This window comes from Oncorhynchus masou, chromosome 14 (genome assembly GCF_036934945.1).
Source record: "Oncorhynchus masou masou isolate Uvic2021 chromosome 14, UVic_Omas_1.1, whole genome shotgun sequence".
NCBI lineage: Eukaryota > Metazoa > Chordata > Actinopteri > Salmoniformes > Salmonidae > Oncorhynchus > Oncorhynchus masou.
The window spans coordinates 1,749,436-1,767,178 of record NC_088225.1 but is presented as its reverse complement, the minus strand read 5'-3'; the positions used below and the strand labels follow the sequence as shown (position 1 = coordinate 1,767,178).

Sequence of the window (17,743 nt, the reverse complement as noted above, 5' to 3'; positions counted from 1 at the left end):
CTGATGTGCATAGCTCTGGGCATTCTCTCTTAGGCACAGATTTCAGATCAGCTTACAGACCCCCAAATCATATCCTAACAATTGCTATTTGCCCTTCTGGACATATCTAGGATCAGCATTACAGTCCCATATATTCTTTCCGTTATTAATCTATTAGATGGGGAAAATACCCAAACTATCTCTGGATTTGTGATTCGTTTCCTGACTCGAGGCAACTTCCTCATGCCGAGGTAGGCATGGCGGCCATTTTGTGTCTTGCGTACCTGGGGGTGAGGATCTCCTTGTACTGCAGCTTCTCCACGCGGGTGGTGGCAGCCACAGACATGGGGATGACGATGTTGTTGATGTCAAAGGAGCTCTCTCCCCTCCTCCTGCGGATGGGCTGATGCTGTACGGGGTAGAAAGGGAGCAGGGTCAGTCACCGTCAATCCAACTTCTAAAGGACTTCTACAGACTACTTCACCATTACTGTTCCAATCAATCACACAGTACACGCATGTGCGCACAGTTTTAAAACCAGATGTGTGTGTGTGTGTGTGTCGTACCGGGGCGCTGTTGTCCCTCAGGCTGCTGTTGAAGGAGGTGAATTGCACGGAGCAGGTCTCTGAGGAGGCTGACAGCTGTCGGAGTAGGGAGCTGTGGGCGGGGAGCCCAGCAGATAGAGACGGGCACAGACTGCCCCCATCCAGGTACAGCTTAGGGGTGTCTGAGAGAGAGAGAGAGTACGAGGGGAGAGAGCGAGAGAGAGGGTAGAGGAAATCCTATTAAATACACCTGGAATCCTCCAGACTGATTGATACACATCTATCTGTCAAGCATTCAAGCTTTAAAAATTCAGTAACTGACACGGGATAAAAAGGATAGGGAAAATAGAGATGGACCTTCTAAAAAGTTTAAGTGATATGGAAAGGGTCAAAGGTAGAGTGAAAAAACGGTGGAAGCGGTGTGACAATTACCCTTCAGAACTCATTTGAGCTGCTGAAGTTATGAGACAGGTGCTGAGGGCGGAAGAGGGAAAGATAAAGAGGCAGAAAGAGAGAGGGGAAAATAAATAGACTGTAGGCAACTTACTGTCCATACTGTCCAGCGACAGCGAGTGTTCTCGGGGCCTCTTGCGTGCGTGGCTCTTGTCGTAGGGCCCGTGCCCCTGCTCCCCTCGGTAGTGGGGTCGGCCCTCCAGCTTGGTGGACCCCAGCAGGCTGTCCAGCTGCTGCCTGTGTAGCTTCTCTGAACGCACCTTGTGGTGGGACAGGCCTGGGGAGTGGGTAGAGCAACATGGGGGGTTAGGCAGTGTGTATCTTTTGCTCACACACAAATATTTCTGATTTTGTCCAACAGTGTTAATTGGCTGTAAAAAAAATCCTCATAAAGTAGACCCCACCACGACACTAAAGCGGTCATATTTTTGGCAAGGTCTGTGAGCGAGTGGGTCTGCGTGAGAGTAAAAATGCGAACAAAACTGGCTTAGAGATGTACATTTTAACATTGTGCTGCAGAACTCTGGAGAGCACCGAGCATCAATTATGTAACGTCGTAATTAAATTATTATCAGTGTATCACGCTCCATCCATCCGTCTGTGCTCTCTGAATAGGGTCCATGCATTCGAAGCAGAAAACAACCTAGGCTTCTTTATCAATCACACAGAGGAAAGCGCTTTGTCATTTCGACAGCTGAGTCACTGTATTTACCAGGAAACGCTGGGCCACACACTCACACCTGAATACTACAGAGTACACCAAACAAACAACAACAAACGCTTGTTAATGTGGGGCTGTGAAATTTCAGGCTGGTGGGGCCTCGTACGTTTGCGCATAGTTACACGAGTATATGAACCGCCAATACTGATCATATCTCTAAGAGCTTTGCAAAACTAAGAGATCCTTCCTATATGTCACCTTACAGTGTACATTTGGGTATGTTGCGTTACACAACATTTAAGGTGTAGAAAATGAGCATGCTTAGGAACAAATGGCTATACGAGCCTTCCCTACTGGGAGGCAATACCCCATTGCTTGGCTTAAAGTCGAAGGCTTTTAGAGGTGATGAGCCTTTATCTATGGACTGTGGAGAGGAGGGAGTTGGTCATCTTGTGTTTGTCTTTGGAGGTGAAGGAGGCTTTACTTACGGACTGTGGAGAGGAGGGAGTTGGTCATCTTGTGTTTGTCTTTGGAGGTGAAGGAGGCGGAGGGGTCGTGAGGGCGACCCACAGAGAGCTTGTGTTTCAGGGAGAGCTTCTTCAGGGGTTTCATCTTCTCCAGGGGCCGGCTGTTCCAGTGGGACTTCAGGACGCGCTGCAGGTGCAGACTCATCGTCACGTCTGCATAAACACACGGGGGGGGTTGTGGTTAGCAGCAGATAATAACGTTGTTTTTTTCCTAATCATCTTTACAAGCAAGAGCTGGCAAGAGCTCTCAAATTATGCTGTTTATGACTTATGCTTTATTGATAATTCATTGTTTATATAGTTCGGCTGATCATTGTGTTTTACATTGTATGACATCAAATGTTATGTGTGTTTCTGCATATGTACCAAGATGTTCAAATAAACCCACACCTAAACAGAGCACATTGGCCCGGCAAAATAGAAACAAAGCACCGGTCAGGTATCGAGAACTGTATAGGCGTAGATTCTAGAGGGACTACAGATCAGATCAAACCCCATCAACCGTGCACTATTAAAAAGGCCAACGCCATTGTGTTTTCCAGCTACAGCAGGTGGTGGCCCCTCGCTTCAGACAGACAGTAGCATCGCATGGTCATAGACTGACTGCATTGCCTTTTCAACCACCAACCATCCCCTCTCTCACCAGTTGACCTACTTGACTGCACCATCCATCTCCAGCCAGTCCTTTATACCTCATTACGCTGCAGACTTTTGAAGCTTTCACATCTCTCAGGCCTAGCTAGCTAGCTCCTCTCATGTGGAAAAGGCACATCTGGGACTGTGCGAGGGGGGGGAGGGTGGATGCATTGAGCAGCAGTGCTTTGACAGAGCGTCAGAGTGGATTTCTCATTCAATCCACCAGGGGGAGGACTTCAGCAAGTCCAGAAAGGAAGCACCAGAAGCCCCTCCGCCCCTGCTGACCCCCCTGAGGATTTGGCCTGCTTTCATCCTTCTGTCTACATCCTACTGGCAGGCCCACATTACAGGCCCAGCCACAGGCCTTTACTAAAGCAGTAGAGAAGTGTGGGAGGGAGCCCACTGGTGGAAATCAGAGTCATAATGAAATATACGCTACATGATATGTATGGAATAATGACCTTTGATTGGATTGAAGCTGGTGGTGCTGCAAGTTGTTGATACGACAAAGCTACAGCTCAAATTCTGCCTAGAAAATAGTCTATATAGTATTCCATACTGGATCTTTATCACTTATAAACCAACTATGCTGCTCCACTACCCAGCAAGCACAGGATGGCACAACAACCCCTGTCCCTTGTTAGCCAACCCTTGACCCTGGGCATGACGAGGTAGGAGCGACTTACAACTGTGAGAGAAAAGATGTGGTGCACGTAGCTACTAGGCTTACCCTGTTTTAATGCAACGTTGTCTCCGGCTGGAGCGGGTGTGAACGCTCAAATCAATTCAAATCAATCCATCAACCAACCAATCAATCTTACCGTCTGAGAGGGAGAGGATGGGGTGTACGCAGGGGTCGAACTGGGACAGCCTCTCCAGTAGAGGGCGCTCATACTGGACGTCAGAGGAGGAGAGGGTGCGGCCGCCACACGTCATACACTGGGGGTTGACCTCGCAGCCGCAGCGAGGACCCTGTACGCACAGCCTCTGGCCCTGGAGAAGAGAGGGAGGGAGGGAGGGAGGGGGAAGGAGAGTGGGATGATTCTTTCAACATATTTAACCAGGTAGGCCTGAGTAATCGAGTCGGAGTACAAATTCTCAATGCAATAACAAGCGTGTAATATCCAGACACAAGGGGGAACATGTAAACAACAGAGGGAAACAGTCTCTGACGGAGCTCGGATAGAACTAGTCATCCTATTTCTGTTCCAACAACAACATACTGTTGCACAACAGCAACACTTGCTTCTAAAGTCTCCAAAAAATGAAACCGCCGCAAACATCTGTACTTTCTACAACGCCTGCCTTCTTGTAAAGGGAAAGTCAAAAATCGGACCAGGTTCAAATTGTTTCAGAAATAAAAACATGCATAGATAGCACCATTAGCTTAGCTCTGACTGCCATAGCCTAGGCGAAGAATTTGAAACTGCGGCTGTGCTGGTTTAATAAGCTAAGCCAGAGTTCCTGTTTAGTTTATGGCTTTAACAACAATCTGAAATACTAGGGGCTGAGAGGACAGCTTGTTCACAGCGGGTTCCCGTTATGGCCGCGTTTCCTGTTACTGAACAGAGTAGGAGTGTTGATCTAGGATAAGTCCGTCCCCACCCCGTCCGCGTCCAGCCAAACCTTTTTGAATTGTGGGTTTCTGTCAGCCAGCTCCTCCTCATCGGGAAATATAACAACACGTCTGCTTTTAATAGAACACGAGGCAGCAGCACTCAGCCCTACCTGTGTTGTTGGAAACTAGCCACCTGTTCCAAGGCCACTTCGCATGAAGGAGTCCACCTCTTTGGAGAATGCAGAGGTAGAAGACATGTAGACGAAACACACACACCGAGGGTATGAGAGTTCTAATGCAGATCCTTAAAATGTACTGGCGTGGTAGGCTGGTGGTCACTCATCACAAACCCATATGCTGTAAGTTTGTTAATGTACTAACACGTGCACTCCCCACATGTAATCACACTTACTGCTCGTACAGACACAGATGCTCGCGTGTCCTTTCACACTTGTAACTCAAGACACACACAGACCGGCATACATTCGCTGTTTTTGTTGTTGTTGCCACTTGTCCTTTGGACAAGTAAGACTGATTTTGTGCTCATCCGAAAGCTCAAGTCACTTGTCCCCCAAATAATGATGGTCTGTAACACCGTGGGCCAAAAAAGGTGACTTGATGTTTTTGTTTTTTTAGGACATCGGACATGACAATGACATTAATAGATGTAGCTTTTAGATAAATATTTACCTGCTGAGATAACTAGCCCGGCAACACGATATGTTTTGAATTGGCTCTCTAGTTTAATTGGTTGTCTATCGTTATTTTATAGGCCTACCTGCTGCAATGTCTCCCCTTCTCTCTCCTCGGGCCCAATCAAACAGGCACAAAGCAGGTGATGCCCACGCCATGACTTTTCAAGGATTTTCATGACAATACGAACCCTGTTTGCGGACCAAAAACGAGCTATACCTGGGAAAATAACTCACTAACTATCAAGGGATACAAAGAAATGCGCAAATGTGGCTCCATGCGGCTCTGATCTCAAAAGTGATTGACATACCCCGCCGTTCAATGCAACATAATCATATTCTGATGTGCTCTGCATAAATTGGGAGAACAGTGCACAACAACGCATGTGGAGGATACTCTGGTCCAATTCTGATGTGAGTAATTGCTTGATACTGTGTTACTTGATACTTTTTTTACTTGTCCATCCGGACAACATACAGTATTCTATACTCTGCTCGTCTCACATACCGGACAAACGGACAAGCGTTAATGTCGAGCCGTGAACAAATATACACACACACACACCAATCCACCACCCATGTGGAAAAGGACACACATTGCAGATAGCATATCCATATAAACACACACATAATATATAGGCTATACACAGACAAAATCGGCCAACCACTCTGTAGTTCAAGGACACTGACAGTCATACTAGCAAACAATACACTACCCAATACACTACCCACTACCCAATAAACAAAAAAAAAGAGCTGAAAACACACAGAATGACAATGTAGCAGTGAAAGCGTACCAACACAAAGACAACACACGCACACACAAACCTTGCGGTTGAGGTTGGTGACGGTGCTCGGCCTGACGAGGCGTCGTCTCTTGCAGCTGAGGAGGGGGCGTGTGCGGGCCGCCACACACGTGTCGTCCTTAGGGGAGCACGGTAGCTGGGGCTGAGACGAGGGCAGGCTCTGCTGCTGCTGCTTCCTCAGCTGCTTCTCCAGGTCAGAACACTCTGGAGAGCTAGGCCGCAGGCTGGAGGGAGGGACAGTCACTCATCAATACTACGCTACACGAAGACGCTCTCTATATCCCCTCACAATCGCGCATTCTTCTGCCTCTTCTCGAGCAGGCATAAAAGAAACAGCAGCATGAATACATGTACGTACAAGTTTGTACAGTGCTGCGTGTACAAACCCTGTAGTATGTTTGGGAAGAACAGTGAGCAGCTGCAATCCCACATGGATCATGTCCCCTCACACACACACACACACACCCCTTTGTTCAGACGGAGTGGTTGGCATAGAAGCCGCCTTGCTGAAAGGACACACACCTACTGGACGGGTAAAGAGGGATCATTCCATTGCGTCGTACCTGTTGATGATCCCATTGACCCGTCTCCCGGGCACGCAACCTTTCCTCTGGCCCATTTCCACGGAGACCGTTCCGGGACCTTCGGCCCCACCGTCTGAGCCGCACTCCTGGAACCAAAGACAAGTTTGGCACGGCTAACATGGAACCCCTTCAAAACTCTTCCAACCCACCCTCCTCAACTCCATTCCACTACAGCCTAGCCCAGAACAGTTGAATGACCTCCTAGTGAATTCCTCGGGCCACAACTGAATGGATAGAAAGGTCAACACGACTTGGCATGACAAAACAAAGACCACCACTGTTTTGGGACCTCCCCCTCCTCACCCATTCCCTTCCCGAGATAGTAGTCCCTCCCTCTCCCCTCCCTCCCTCCCAAGTCCCGGGGGCTGGTTAGGGTTCTGTGGGCGAGTCTTGTTCTCTTCTCTCTATTTTGGGCACAGTGCCAGGGTGCCATGTTGAGCGGTGTCTTCTCTCCCTCCCTCTTCTCTTTCTCCCCTGAACTGGTAGGGAGGCATCACACTAAGTGGAAAAGTCGCATTTGATTCTTTCTCTATGAAAACAGCACATCATACTACATGACTTAAGAGGATGTCAGCACTAATTGAATTGTGAACCTATTCATCTAAAATTAGGGCATGTTTAAGATACGCGAGTTAATGTCTAAGAAATGAAGACACCGGCTTGTTGAGGATCTGATTGGACAGTTACATCGTCAGACTCATTTACCTTTATTACCGGGCAACCAACAGGCTCCGCCTTCACCTCCCCGTCCTCAGGTGACACGTCAAAGGGGGAGGTCTCTGCCAGAATTATGTAACCCTACGAGAGCGCAGATATGCCAGGGTGAGCTCTTCAGTCCTTCTGATTCATAACACCAGAGGTAACAGTGGCTAGGCACCAAAGTAACTGGCTTTGGTGTAGCCACAGACAGGGGTAAGGGGCACCATGAACAAGCTACACATTTTTACCAGGAAGGCTATGATATTCCACTGGGAAATGACCGTTGGATGGATGAAGTGAGAGAAAAAAAGAAAGAAAAAAAAGTGGGAGAAGCAGAGGATAAGAGTGGGGGGGAAAATGAGGGCTAAAAGCAGACAGACATGTCAGATGTATCGAGGCAACATACTCTTGATAAGAACAGAATAGAAAAGCACTCCCACTCTTCTGATCCGTAGTTGAGGTGTGAGCTAAGCTACCTTGAGCGTGGGGATCGAGCGACACGTTAGGTCACGTGACCTGCTTCTACATCCCCATCGACCAATGACACGGCTTTCAACCGGTCCGCCCCTTCCCTTCCACTCTTGAACTTGTTGCCAGGGCCACCCAGGTGGCTGAGACTGAGGGTGCAGTGTTGTGTGTATTGTGTGGTGGCGGTGCTGACCTTGTTGGAGCGGAGCTGGCGGTAGATGTCCGTCTGCTGGCGGATGCGGTACTCCAGGTCAGACACGTGGGCCTGCAGCCAGTTCCAGTGGCTGACTATGGAGGCCCTATCCACCGCGTAGCGCCCCTCCGCACGTCTCCATCTGTCGGGCAGAGCGAGGAGGAGGACAGGGTCAGAGCAGAGGCAGGCGAGAAGAGAGTGTGCGCGTCGGTGTGAGAGAGCAATCGTGTGTGTGGGGGGGGGCTCAAAAACATCCACCCACCTTCATTCACAACACTAGCCACAGACTTTTGTTATTACATCTAAGCCACCACACACACGGGATGGGTGTGGTTATTCGAACGGGCGTTAGTATTTGGTTACTTACAAGTTCAATACTTGCTTACAAGTTCATTAAAAAAAAGGTAAAAGGCTTGGTCTAAAATTTGATTTAATTATCTGTGACATTGCTTCATTCTAGGACCGACCTTGCCACTCGGAAATGTTTATGTAACAACAGTTCTGACATTTCGTACCAATACGCCCCATAAAAAAGACGCACCGGTAGCCTAGACACTTTTCACACGTCAAGCTCGCTATTGTCAGCCAATCAATCAGCGAAGCTTTACAGGCAGAGGCTCCATGTGTAGCAAGTGAATTGGGACATTTCTAACCGATGGAAAATCCCCCACTCTCCAACAAGCAAAGTGCACCACCCCTCCTGAGTCACGTGAGCAAGTTGCCATTGAAGTAAAAAAATAATATATATACTCATATTATTTGAATAGTAAAATCAAATGCAAAAGCTTAACACACACACTTCCAGTACCCCAGTAACTGATGACCTTTAGACTAATCAAATCGACACTTTCTCTTGGCTCCCCGAGCTGCTCGAATTTGTTTGTGTTTCTTACGTTTCAATAGCAGTAGCAGCACAAAACTGTAGTTGCCACCTTTCCACTGAATCCCCTTCTCATGTTTCTACACCTGGGCCTGCATGCCTAGTAGTTGCTTCCCCAACCCTGAATGAGCTGTGTTCAAGCCAAGACTTTGACATGATGGCGCTGTGAGCGAAGGACATTTTGGGTAGGAAGAGGGTCTCTGTGAAATGACTCAAGATTACCTTCGATCACACTCTGTCCCAGAAAGAGGGAGAGAGAGAAAGAGAGGGAGGGAGAGAGAAAAACAAGGGTGGGGGGGTGACAGAGAAGACAGGGACAATGAGGGCAAGAAATCAGTGCAACGGGGGTAAAAGAGAGGGTAGGGAAAAGAGATGATCAGAAATGGAGAAAGTGAAGAGAGCGAGAGAAAAAGAGAGGGCTGCTATGTTCTTTCTGTAGAGCCAACATTACATAACCCACTTTCCTAGCAGTCTGGTGAGATGGCTGGAGACCAGTGAGGCCTCTGCTGCTACAGGCCCTCCTCCTCCTCTTTCCCCACCCCCTCATCTACTCTGACTGGAATTTAGAGGACAACCTCTCAACACACACTATGTGTGCGTCCCGCATGGCACACTATTCCCGATTTAGGGCACTCATTTTGACCGTGACCCATAGGGCTCTGGTGAAAAGTAGTCGACTAAATAGGGAATAGGGTATAATTTGGGACAGGACCCGCCGGTTCAAGACTCGCCGGTTCAAGACTCGCCCAAACAACCATCCCCCTACGGCTCTCATTCTCTTTACAGCTATCAACAATAAGTACAGACCAACCGAACAAGGTCACTTTTGGCTTAGAAGGGGCCGTGTTCTCTCTTTCAGAATCTCTTAAACCGACAGAGAATAGTATAGCAAAACATGCTGTTTTCAGAACGTGGCAATGTAAAATAGAAAATGTCTTTCCAAGAGTCTGAGATTTTATGTCACACATTCAGACGAAGTTTCCAAAGTACACGGGCACAAACACACACCGTTTCATGACGGCTGGATAGAAATACAACCTTCTCTTCACAGTTCCCTTTAGGAAAAAGGCACGATAAAATGGATGTGCACGAGAACATGCATGTATAATCCCTCTCTTTAGCACAATCACACATGCAGACTAATTAACACACACACACAAAACTGTAGGAAAGGGAAGCCTCCCATTTCCATTGGTAGTGTGATATAGGAAAAGGAGCATGACGTGGCCACTTCCATGAAGGTAGCCAGTGAGCAACAACATATGGGAGGACTTCAGAAGACTGAATAATCAGCGACTCAGAGATGGTGTATTTTATATTCTGATGAGTAAAAAGGACACACGGACTTATAAAACAAGGACATTGCGTTGCGGGAGGTGGTGGGGAGAGAAACAATTAACTCCTCATGTCTAACCAAACAAACACAAATCTGAACCAGGACCCTTGAATCCAGTTTTTCCTGTTCATTATAAATTAACAGTGCTGTTTTCTACCCCTAACCTAAAAAATTCCACATGGGATGTGGTGAGTGTGGGGGAGGGGCAGTACTGTAGTAGGCCGAGTACTGCAGCACTACAGTCAACCACCGGGGGCAGTGGATGGGCAAGCGACTGAACCATGTGTTGTAGGGCTATGGCGAGGAGGGAGAATGCTGTGTGTAGGAGGGCTGTGGAGAGTGAGGGTGAGAGAGAGGAAGGGACAGAGGGAGGAGTTTTGGCTGCTGCTTGCTGCTGTAGCGACACAATGAGTCCCCCCCGCTCCTCTCTGTGATCCACACAGGAACAGGAAGCAGGCAAACAGGAAGTAGCCACAATCACAGACAGACAAGACACAGACAAGACAGACAGACAAGACAGACAGACAAGAAAGAACAGACAGAAAGAACAGACAGGACAGTCTTGAATGATGTAGAGGTCTTAGTGTCACACTCCAGATGGAAACAATTACACTAGAGCTACCATTCAAATAAAACACTGGCGACCTACTGGTGTAGGGGTTCGTCTCAGTGGAAAAGCACCAGTACAGGGAAAACCAATAACACTGACGTTCACAGAAACACCCACACAGGAAAACACACAATATAAAAAACAAATGCCAGGACAGGAGATCCGAAAAGAAGTCGCTCTCACACAAAACATAAAGTGCGTGTGTATAATAGCACTCTCACAGAGGGCACGTGAAGTGCCCCTGCTGACTTTCAGAAATCCAGATGAGGTTCTTTCGAAATAACAAGACATTTAGTACATTTTACATTTAAATAAGTGCTCAGAGGGCGTTCGGCAAAAACAGGCCTCTTCCTTGCCTTTCTGACAATACCATAATACAATTCTCTGTGGGAGTGTGACGGCCATCGGGAAAAACCACAGCCACTCTTCATCTCTGAGTAGTGCAGTGTAGCTGATATTCACTAAACACACACCGTGGATTTAATAGCTGCCAAACTGAGTCACTCGCTTTTTTCTTTCGACTTTCAGCTGACATTCTTGGTTGCGTGCACGCGTTCTCCAACTTGTCGGGGAGAGGTTAAGTGGCTATGTGCCATCCTCTCTGGTGAGGCTCCCTCATAGATCCATCCATCACAAACTATCTGCATTGACCCATTTTGCTAACTTTTTTATTTTAATATTTTAGACTCATCACTTACTCTGTTTCTACTGTTTATTATCTATCCTGTTGCCTAGTCACTTTATTCCTAGTTATGTGTACATATCTACCTCATACGCCTACACATCGACTCGGTACTGGTACCCTGTGCATATAGCCAAGTTATCATTACTCATTGTGTGTTTATTATTACGTGCTATTACTAGCCTATTATTTCTCTCTGCATTGTTGGGAAGGGCCAGTAAGTAAGCATTTCACGGTTAGTCTAGACCTGTTGTTTACAAAGCATGTGAAGAATAAAATTGGATTCCTGTGTCTCTGTGAGAGGCCTGGCTTCAGCGACACATAAAGAAGGGTCACAGAGCTCTTGAAACAAGCCCTGGTGGAAATATAGGGATACACTGCCTGGCATTGAGAGGAAATCCAGAGTAACGTCAGTAAGGAGTATTACTGGCTTTGTGGTAGGAAAGTGTGTGTGTGTGTGTGACCTTGAAGCGTGGGGTCCTGTCCTCTCACCAGGGATGAGTCATTCACACCGGTCTCTACTCTGCTCTCACCTAGGAATGGGAGCTGTTTTGCAGGGCCGAGACGATACCAGTATCAAGATAGTCGTTAGTATTGTTGCAAGGAAACAAAACACAACGTGAATTACACTTCTGTAAGAGACCAGCACCGATGTTGGAAACAAACATCATTAGATGGTTATCCATAGTGACTTATATATTTTACATACAGCAAGTTTTTAAAAAGGACCAAAGAGTGTGATCTGCATCGCATTATCATTTTTTGGCATGGACATAATATTGAGCTAATAGCCCACCACTCCAACATCAAACCACGTGCCTTATGATTTATGTAAAAATCTAACACTGATTAATATTCCAGATATTTTCAGAAGTCAGTCAGTAGTGTACCCATACACACAAACGAGAAACCCGCCCAACCAGGAAATGAACGCTGCGAGCAGTGAGGCAAAACAAAAACACAGGATATAAAAGGCTGGGTGGTAATCGTCATGGTCGCTGAGGTAACAGGGACTGAACCATCAAAGGAAATAACATCTGACTATTAAAAGGGTAAAGGAACGAGCGCAAGGGGAGAAAAATCATCCACCCTTCTTTAAAATACATGAGCATATCTAAATGCCATTAGCAGTGTGGGATGAGCCAGGAGCCTCATGCTGCTTTTAGCAGCAACAAAAGAGGGAGGGAGGGTGGAGAGATAGGAAGAGAGAGTAGCTCCCCCAGTCAGCCTGTGTGTCTGTGTGTGTGTGTGTGTGTCTGTCTATGGGCGGGGTTTAGTGGAGAACAAAGGGTTTGATGTGCTGGGAGAGAGAAAAAAATAACGATCCCACCCACCTCCCGTCACATGACTAGCCTTCATGGCGCAGCAAAGACGGCACGAGTGAGAGAGACAAGTGAGAAGGCGGGAGTGAAAGAGAGGCGAGAGGCGGAAACAATTGAGGGAGAGGGGAGTGAGGAGCCGAGAGAGAAGCTGGTGAAAGAGAAGAGGGCGAGGAATGGAGAAGTCTGGGAATTGCATTTACAAACCCATTCCATTCCTGCTGGAAAAATACAGGGAGATAATCAGGGCTCTTCTGAATGGTCCGACTCCAACACCATTATTGCGTTTGCAGGTGACACGGCGGTGGTATGCCTGATCACCGATGACGATGAGAGCCTACAGGGAGGTGGTCAGAGACCTGGCAGTGTTGTGCCCGGACAAAAACCTCTCCCTCAATGTCAACAAGACAAAAGGAGCTGATCATAGACTACAGGAAACGAAAGGTAAGAGCACGCCCCCATCTACAAGGGCTGTAGTGGAGCAGGTCCAGAGCTTCAAGTTCCTCGCTGTCCACATCACCAAGGAATGAATTATCATGGTCCACACACACCAACACAGTCGTGAAGAGGGCATTACAACAGCCTCTTCCCCCTCAGGAGGCTGTAAAAAAATTGTTATGGACCTTCAGATCCTCCAAAAGTTACACAGCTGCACCATTGAGAGTTATCTTGACTGGTTGCGTCACCGCTTGGTATGGCAACTGCTTGGCATCGAGCCACAAGACGCTACACAGGGTAGTGCGTTCGGCCCAGTATATCAATGGGGCCGAGCTTCCTGCCATCCAGGATCTCTACACCAGACTAAAAATTGTCAAACTCCAGGCTCCCAAGTCATAGACTGTTCTCTCTGCTACTGCACATCAAGCGGGAGTGATGCATCACGTCTGGAACCAACAGGACCCTGAACAGCAGCTTCTACCCCTAAGACATAAGACATACATTTTATTTGACTGACCGACTGAGACCAACATGCCATAAGCACTGACAGGGAAACATGGTTTAAAGGGGCAATATGTGTTTTAAATTATTGATATAGGCCTGCATCCATTAAAACAGTGGTGGGGTAACCTACTTTGTTGTTTGAATCCTAGATTGCCACTTCAAAACATGTTTTATAATGACGCCAGATCAAGGGTGGGCCAATCCTCTACACTGGCTTACAATCCTCAGGCCTACAGATTCCTCTACCATGTAGGCGGCAGGGTAGCCTAGTGGTTAGAGCGTTGGACTAGTAACCGAAAGGTTGCAAGTTCGAATCCCCGAGCTGACAAGGTACAAATCTGTCGTTCTGCCCCTGAACAGGCAGTTAACCCACTGTTCCTAGGCCGTCATTGAAAATAATAATTTTTTGTATTTCGACCAAGTGATGGAGGACAGATATCAAAGGCCCTCGCTAAATGCTACTATTAAAGATGAAAGATTATGTCACCGGCCTACAATTCATTAAAATTGAAAAGCTGAAATGTCAGTAAGTATTCAACCCCTTTGTTTTGGCATGCCTAAATAAGATCAGGAGCAAAAATTTGATAAACAACTCGCATAATAAGTTAATGTTGTAGTGTGCAATAGTAGTGTTTAACATGATTTTGGAATGACTACCTCATCTCTGTACCCCACATATAAAATCTGTAAGGTCCCTCAGTCGAGCAGTGAATTTCAAACACAGATTCAACCACAAAGACCAGGGAGGTATTCCAACGCCTCGCAAAGGGCACCCATTGGTAGATGTGTGTGTGTGTGTGTGTGTGTGTGTGTGTGTGTGTGTGTGTGTGTGTGTGTGTATATATATAAAATTCTATAGGTAAACTATTTTTTTTTACATTGATTATCCCTTTGACCATGGTGACGTTATTAATAACACTTTGGATGGTGTATCAATACACCTAGTCACTACAAAGATACAGGAGTCCTTCCTAACTGCCAGAGAGGAAGGAAACCGCTCAAGGATTTCATCATGAGGCCAATGGCGACTTTAAAACAGTTAGAGTTTAATGGCTGTGATAGAAAACTGAGGATGGATCAACAACATTGTAGTTACACCACAATACTAACCTAATTGACAGAGTGAAAAGAAAGCAAAACATGCATCCTATTTGCAACAGAGCACTAATGTAATACTGCAAGAAATGTGCAAAGCAATTAACTTTTTGTCCTGAATACAGGGTGTTATATTTCGGGCAAATCCAATACGACACATTACTGAGTACCACTCTCCATATTTTCAAGCATAGTGGTGGCTGTCGCAAAAACCATCAAGCACTATGATTAAACTGGCTCTCATGAGGACTGCCACAGGAATGGAAGAACCAGAGTTACCTCTGCTACAGAGAAGTTCATTAGAGTTAACTGCACCTCAGACTGTGAAGCATTTATTTGGGCTGCAGAGTTAAAGTAACAGACATCTCAACAACTGTTCAGAGGAGACTACGTGAATCAAGCCTTCAGGGTCAAATTGCTGCAAAGAAACCACTACAAAAAGGACACCATTAAGAAGAAGAGACTTGCTTGGGCCAAGAAACACATTAGACCCGGAGGAAATCTGAAATCTGTCCAAATGTGAGATTTTTTGTTCCAACTGCCACATCTTTGTGATTCGCAGAGTAGGTGAACGGGTGATCTCTGAATGTGTGGTTCGCGCCATGAAGCATGGAGGAGGTGGTGTGTTGGTGCTTTGCTGGTGACACTGTCAGTGTTTTATTTAGAATTCAAGGCACACCTAATCAGCAAGGCTACCACAGCATTCTGCAGCGATACGCCATCCCATCTGGTTTGCGCTTAGTGGGACTATCATTTGTTTTTCAACAAGACAATGCCCCAACACATTTCCAGGCTGTGTAAGGGCTATTTGGCCAAGAAGGAGAGTGATTGAGTGCTGCATCAGATGACCTGGCCTCCACAATCACCAGACCTCAACCCAATTCAGATGGTTTAGTATGAGTTGGACCGCAGATTGAAGGAAAAGCATCCAACAAGTGCTCAGCTTATGTGGGAACTCCTTCAAGACCGTCGGAAAAGCATTCCTCATGAAGCTGGTTGAGAGAATGCCAAGAATGTGCAAAGTTGTCATCAAGGCAAAGGGTGGCTACTCTGAAGAACCTAAAATATATTTTGATTTGTTTAACACTTTTTTGGTTACTACATGATTCCATATGTGTTATTTCATAGATTTGATGTCTTCACTATTATTATACAATGTAGAAAATAGTAAGAATAAAGAAAAACCCTTGAATGAATAGTTGTGTTCAAACTTTTGACTGGTTCTGTATAAACCATGATTGATGAAAAAGAAATAAATAACTTCTTATAGCCCATACAAACACATTGAATAACAGAGTCATGACATGGAACAACAAATCGTCTCCAAAAAAAGCTTCTCTCAAATATTGTGCACAAATTTGTTTACATCCCTGTTAGTGAGCATTTTTCCTTTGCAAAGATAATCCATCCACCAGTTTTCAGCTCATGAAACATGGGACCAACACTATATATTTTAGTTCAGTGTAGTTTGTAGGCCAAACTGTTTTTGTGCGGATGCGGTGGATTGAGACACATCCAATTACAAAAAAAACGGACTTGTATGAGGATTTCTTTTATTATGCCAATTAGACATTGATCTAAGGGCGTTAAAGTTCATACTTTCTGAAGGTACTGTGTGATTAAGACTGTCTGTGAATCAGAAGGGGTTTATGTGAGAACGGTAAACTCATGTCCTGCATACTGCAGCTTCTTGTCATTTCAGCTTCTCTACAAGGATAATAATGTCCACAATTGAAATGCAATCAAACAGTGGCATTGTCTACATTTCAACAGAAAATTGTCTACATTTTCCCCATACTCGATATTCCCTCCTCACCATCCCTCCCCCATTCTACTCTATCCCCTTCCACAATACTTCTTTCCCCTAACCCAGCCCCCCCCCCCCTCACTATTAGCCCACTGGCGTGGGAGATAAGGCAGTAGAACCCAGTAAATCACGCCTGTTGAATGATGGTGGCCGGCCGAACAGGCTGAAAGGCTCCTCTCTGGGTCCCCCGATAACATACCTGATTCTATAGACACCATGAGAGACGCAATCACCAGCCAGCCAAAAACCTGGTCTGCATCCCAAATGACATACGTTTGACGTTAATAGTAGTACACTATCGAGTGATAGGGTGGCATTTGAGATGCAACCCTGGCCCAGTACATTCCACAGGTTCTAAACATGGTCGGATGGGAGAGGAGGAGTGACTGGTGTCATTCTTGACCTCGCTGCAATGAAGGTCAATGTCTCGCAGAGAGGAGATAAGTCGGGAAGAATAGCATTTGTCCTGCATTTGGAAGTCTTGTAAACAAGTGTGGATGTTTTAACTGGGGGCACAGACCCAGACAAAAACAACAAGGCTTGTTTTTACAACCCTACCAAAAAGGTAGAACACATCTGGTTTACATAATTTGCTAGGTTCATAACACAATCTTTGATTACTCAGACAATGGTTTTGCATAAGATTTCCTTGTTTTGCACACTGTTTGGGTACTGACCTCCACTGGAAAATAAAATATTTGTTACAGAACTAGGTTGAGGATTCCTTCCTATCTGGGGAAGGAGACACATCTAACCCCTGAAGGTCACACCCCCCCATCTGTTCTGCTGTAACCAGGCAGCTGAGGAATGCTGGAACACAGATTTAAAACTCTCATGGTTCTGGAATATGTTGTCAGGATTCTGTAATATGGGGCGACAGGCAAGGGTCTTGTGTTCACAGCGAGAGTTACTTTGGGAAAATTCTAGAAAGGAACAGGAAACTAAGATTGACAAGACATGATGTCGAAACCCAATTTTTCATGTTTGTGTTTATGTTTGTCTTTTAGCGCCTGGCTTCCTGGAAAGTATTTACCCTCTTTCTATGCTAATAAAACACACATGGAAGCTTCAATCCATACAAAGAGAAGCACAGCTGCTTTCCAGGGGGAAAAAAAATACAGATAACTCAATGCAATACCCTGGCAACACCCACAGCGTTCTTTGAAAGGGGTAGGACTATACTGCAATACATTTGGGCCACAGATGATTCAAAGCAAACGGTTCAATGGGTGCAGACCAGACGGGGATAAAAGACTGTAGGCCTGTATTCC

At 46.2% G+C, this 17,743-nt stretch overlaps 1 protein-coding gene across 1 annotated transcript in view; it reads right to left on the bottom strand.

Moving 5' to 3' along the window:
• Positions 1–17,743, bottom strand: part of LOC135553941 (KAT8 regulatory NSL complex subunit 1-like) — a 73,191-nt gene that overhangs the window by 4,119 nt on the left and 51,329 nt on the right. The window contains 9 exon segments of the mRNA XM_064985891.1: positions 264–388; positions 546–706; positions 1,072–1,254; positions 2,127–2,318; positions 3,623–3,794; positions 5,880–6,081; positions 6,421–6,527; positions 7,147–7,239; positions 7,802–7,943. Coding sequence (XP_064841963.1) covers positions 264–388; positions 546–706; positions 1,072–1,254; positions 2,127–2,318; positions 3,623–3,794; positions 5,880–6,081; positions 6,421–6,527; positions 7,147–7,239; positions 7,802–7,943 — 1,377 coding nt within the window.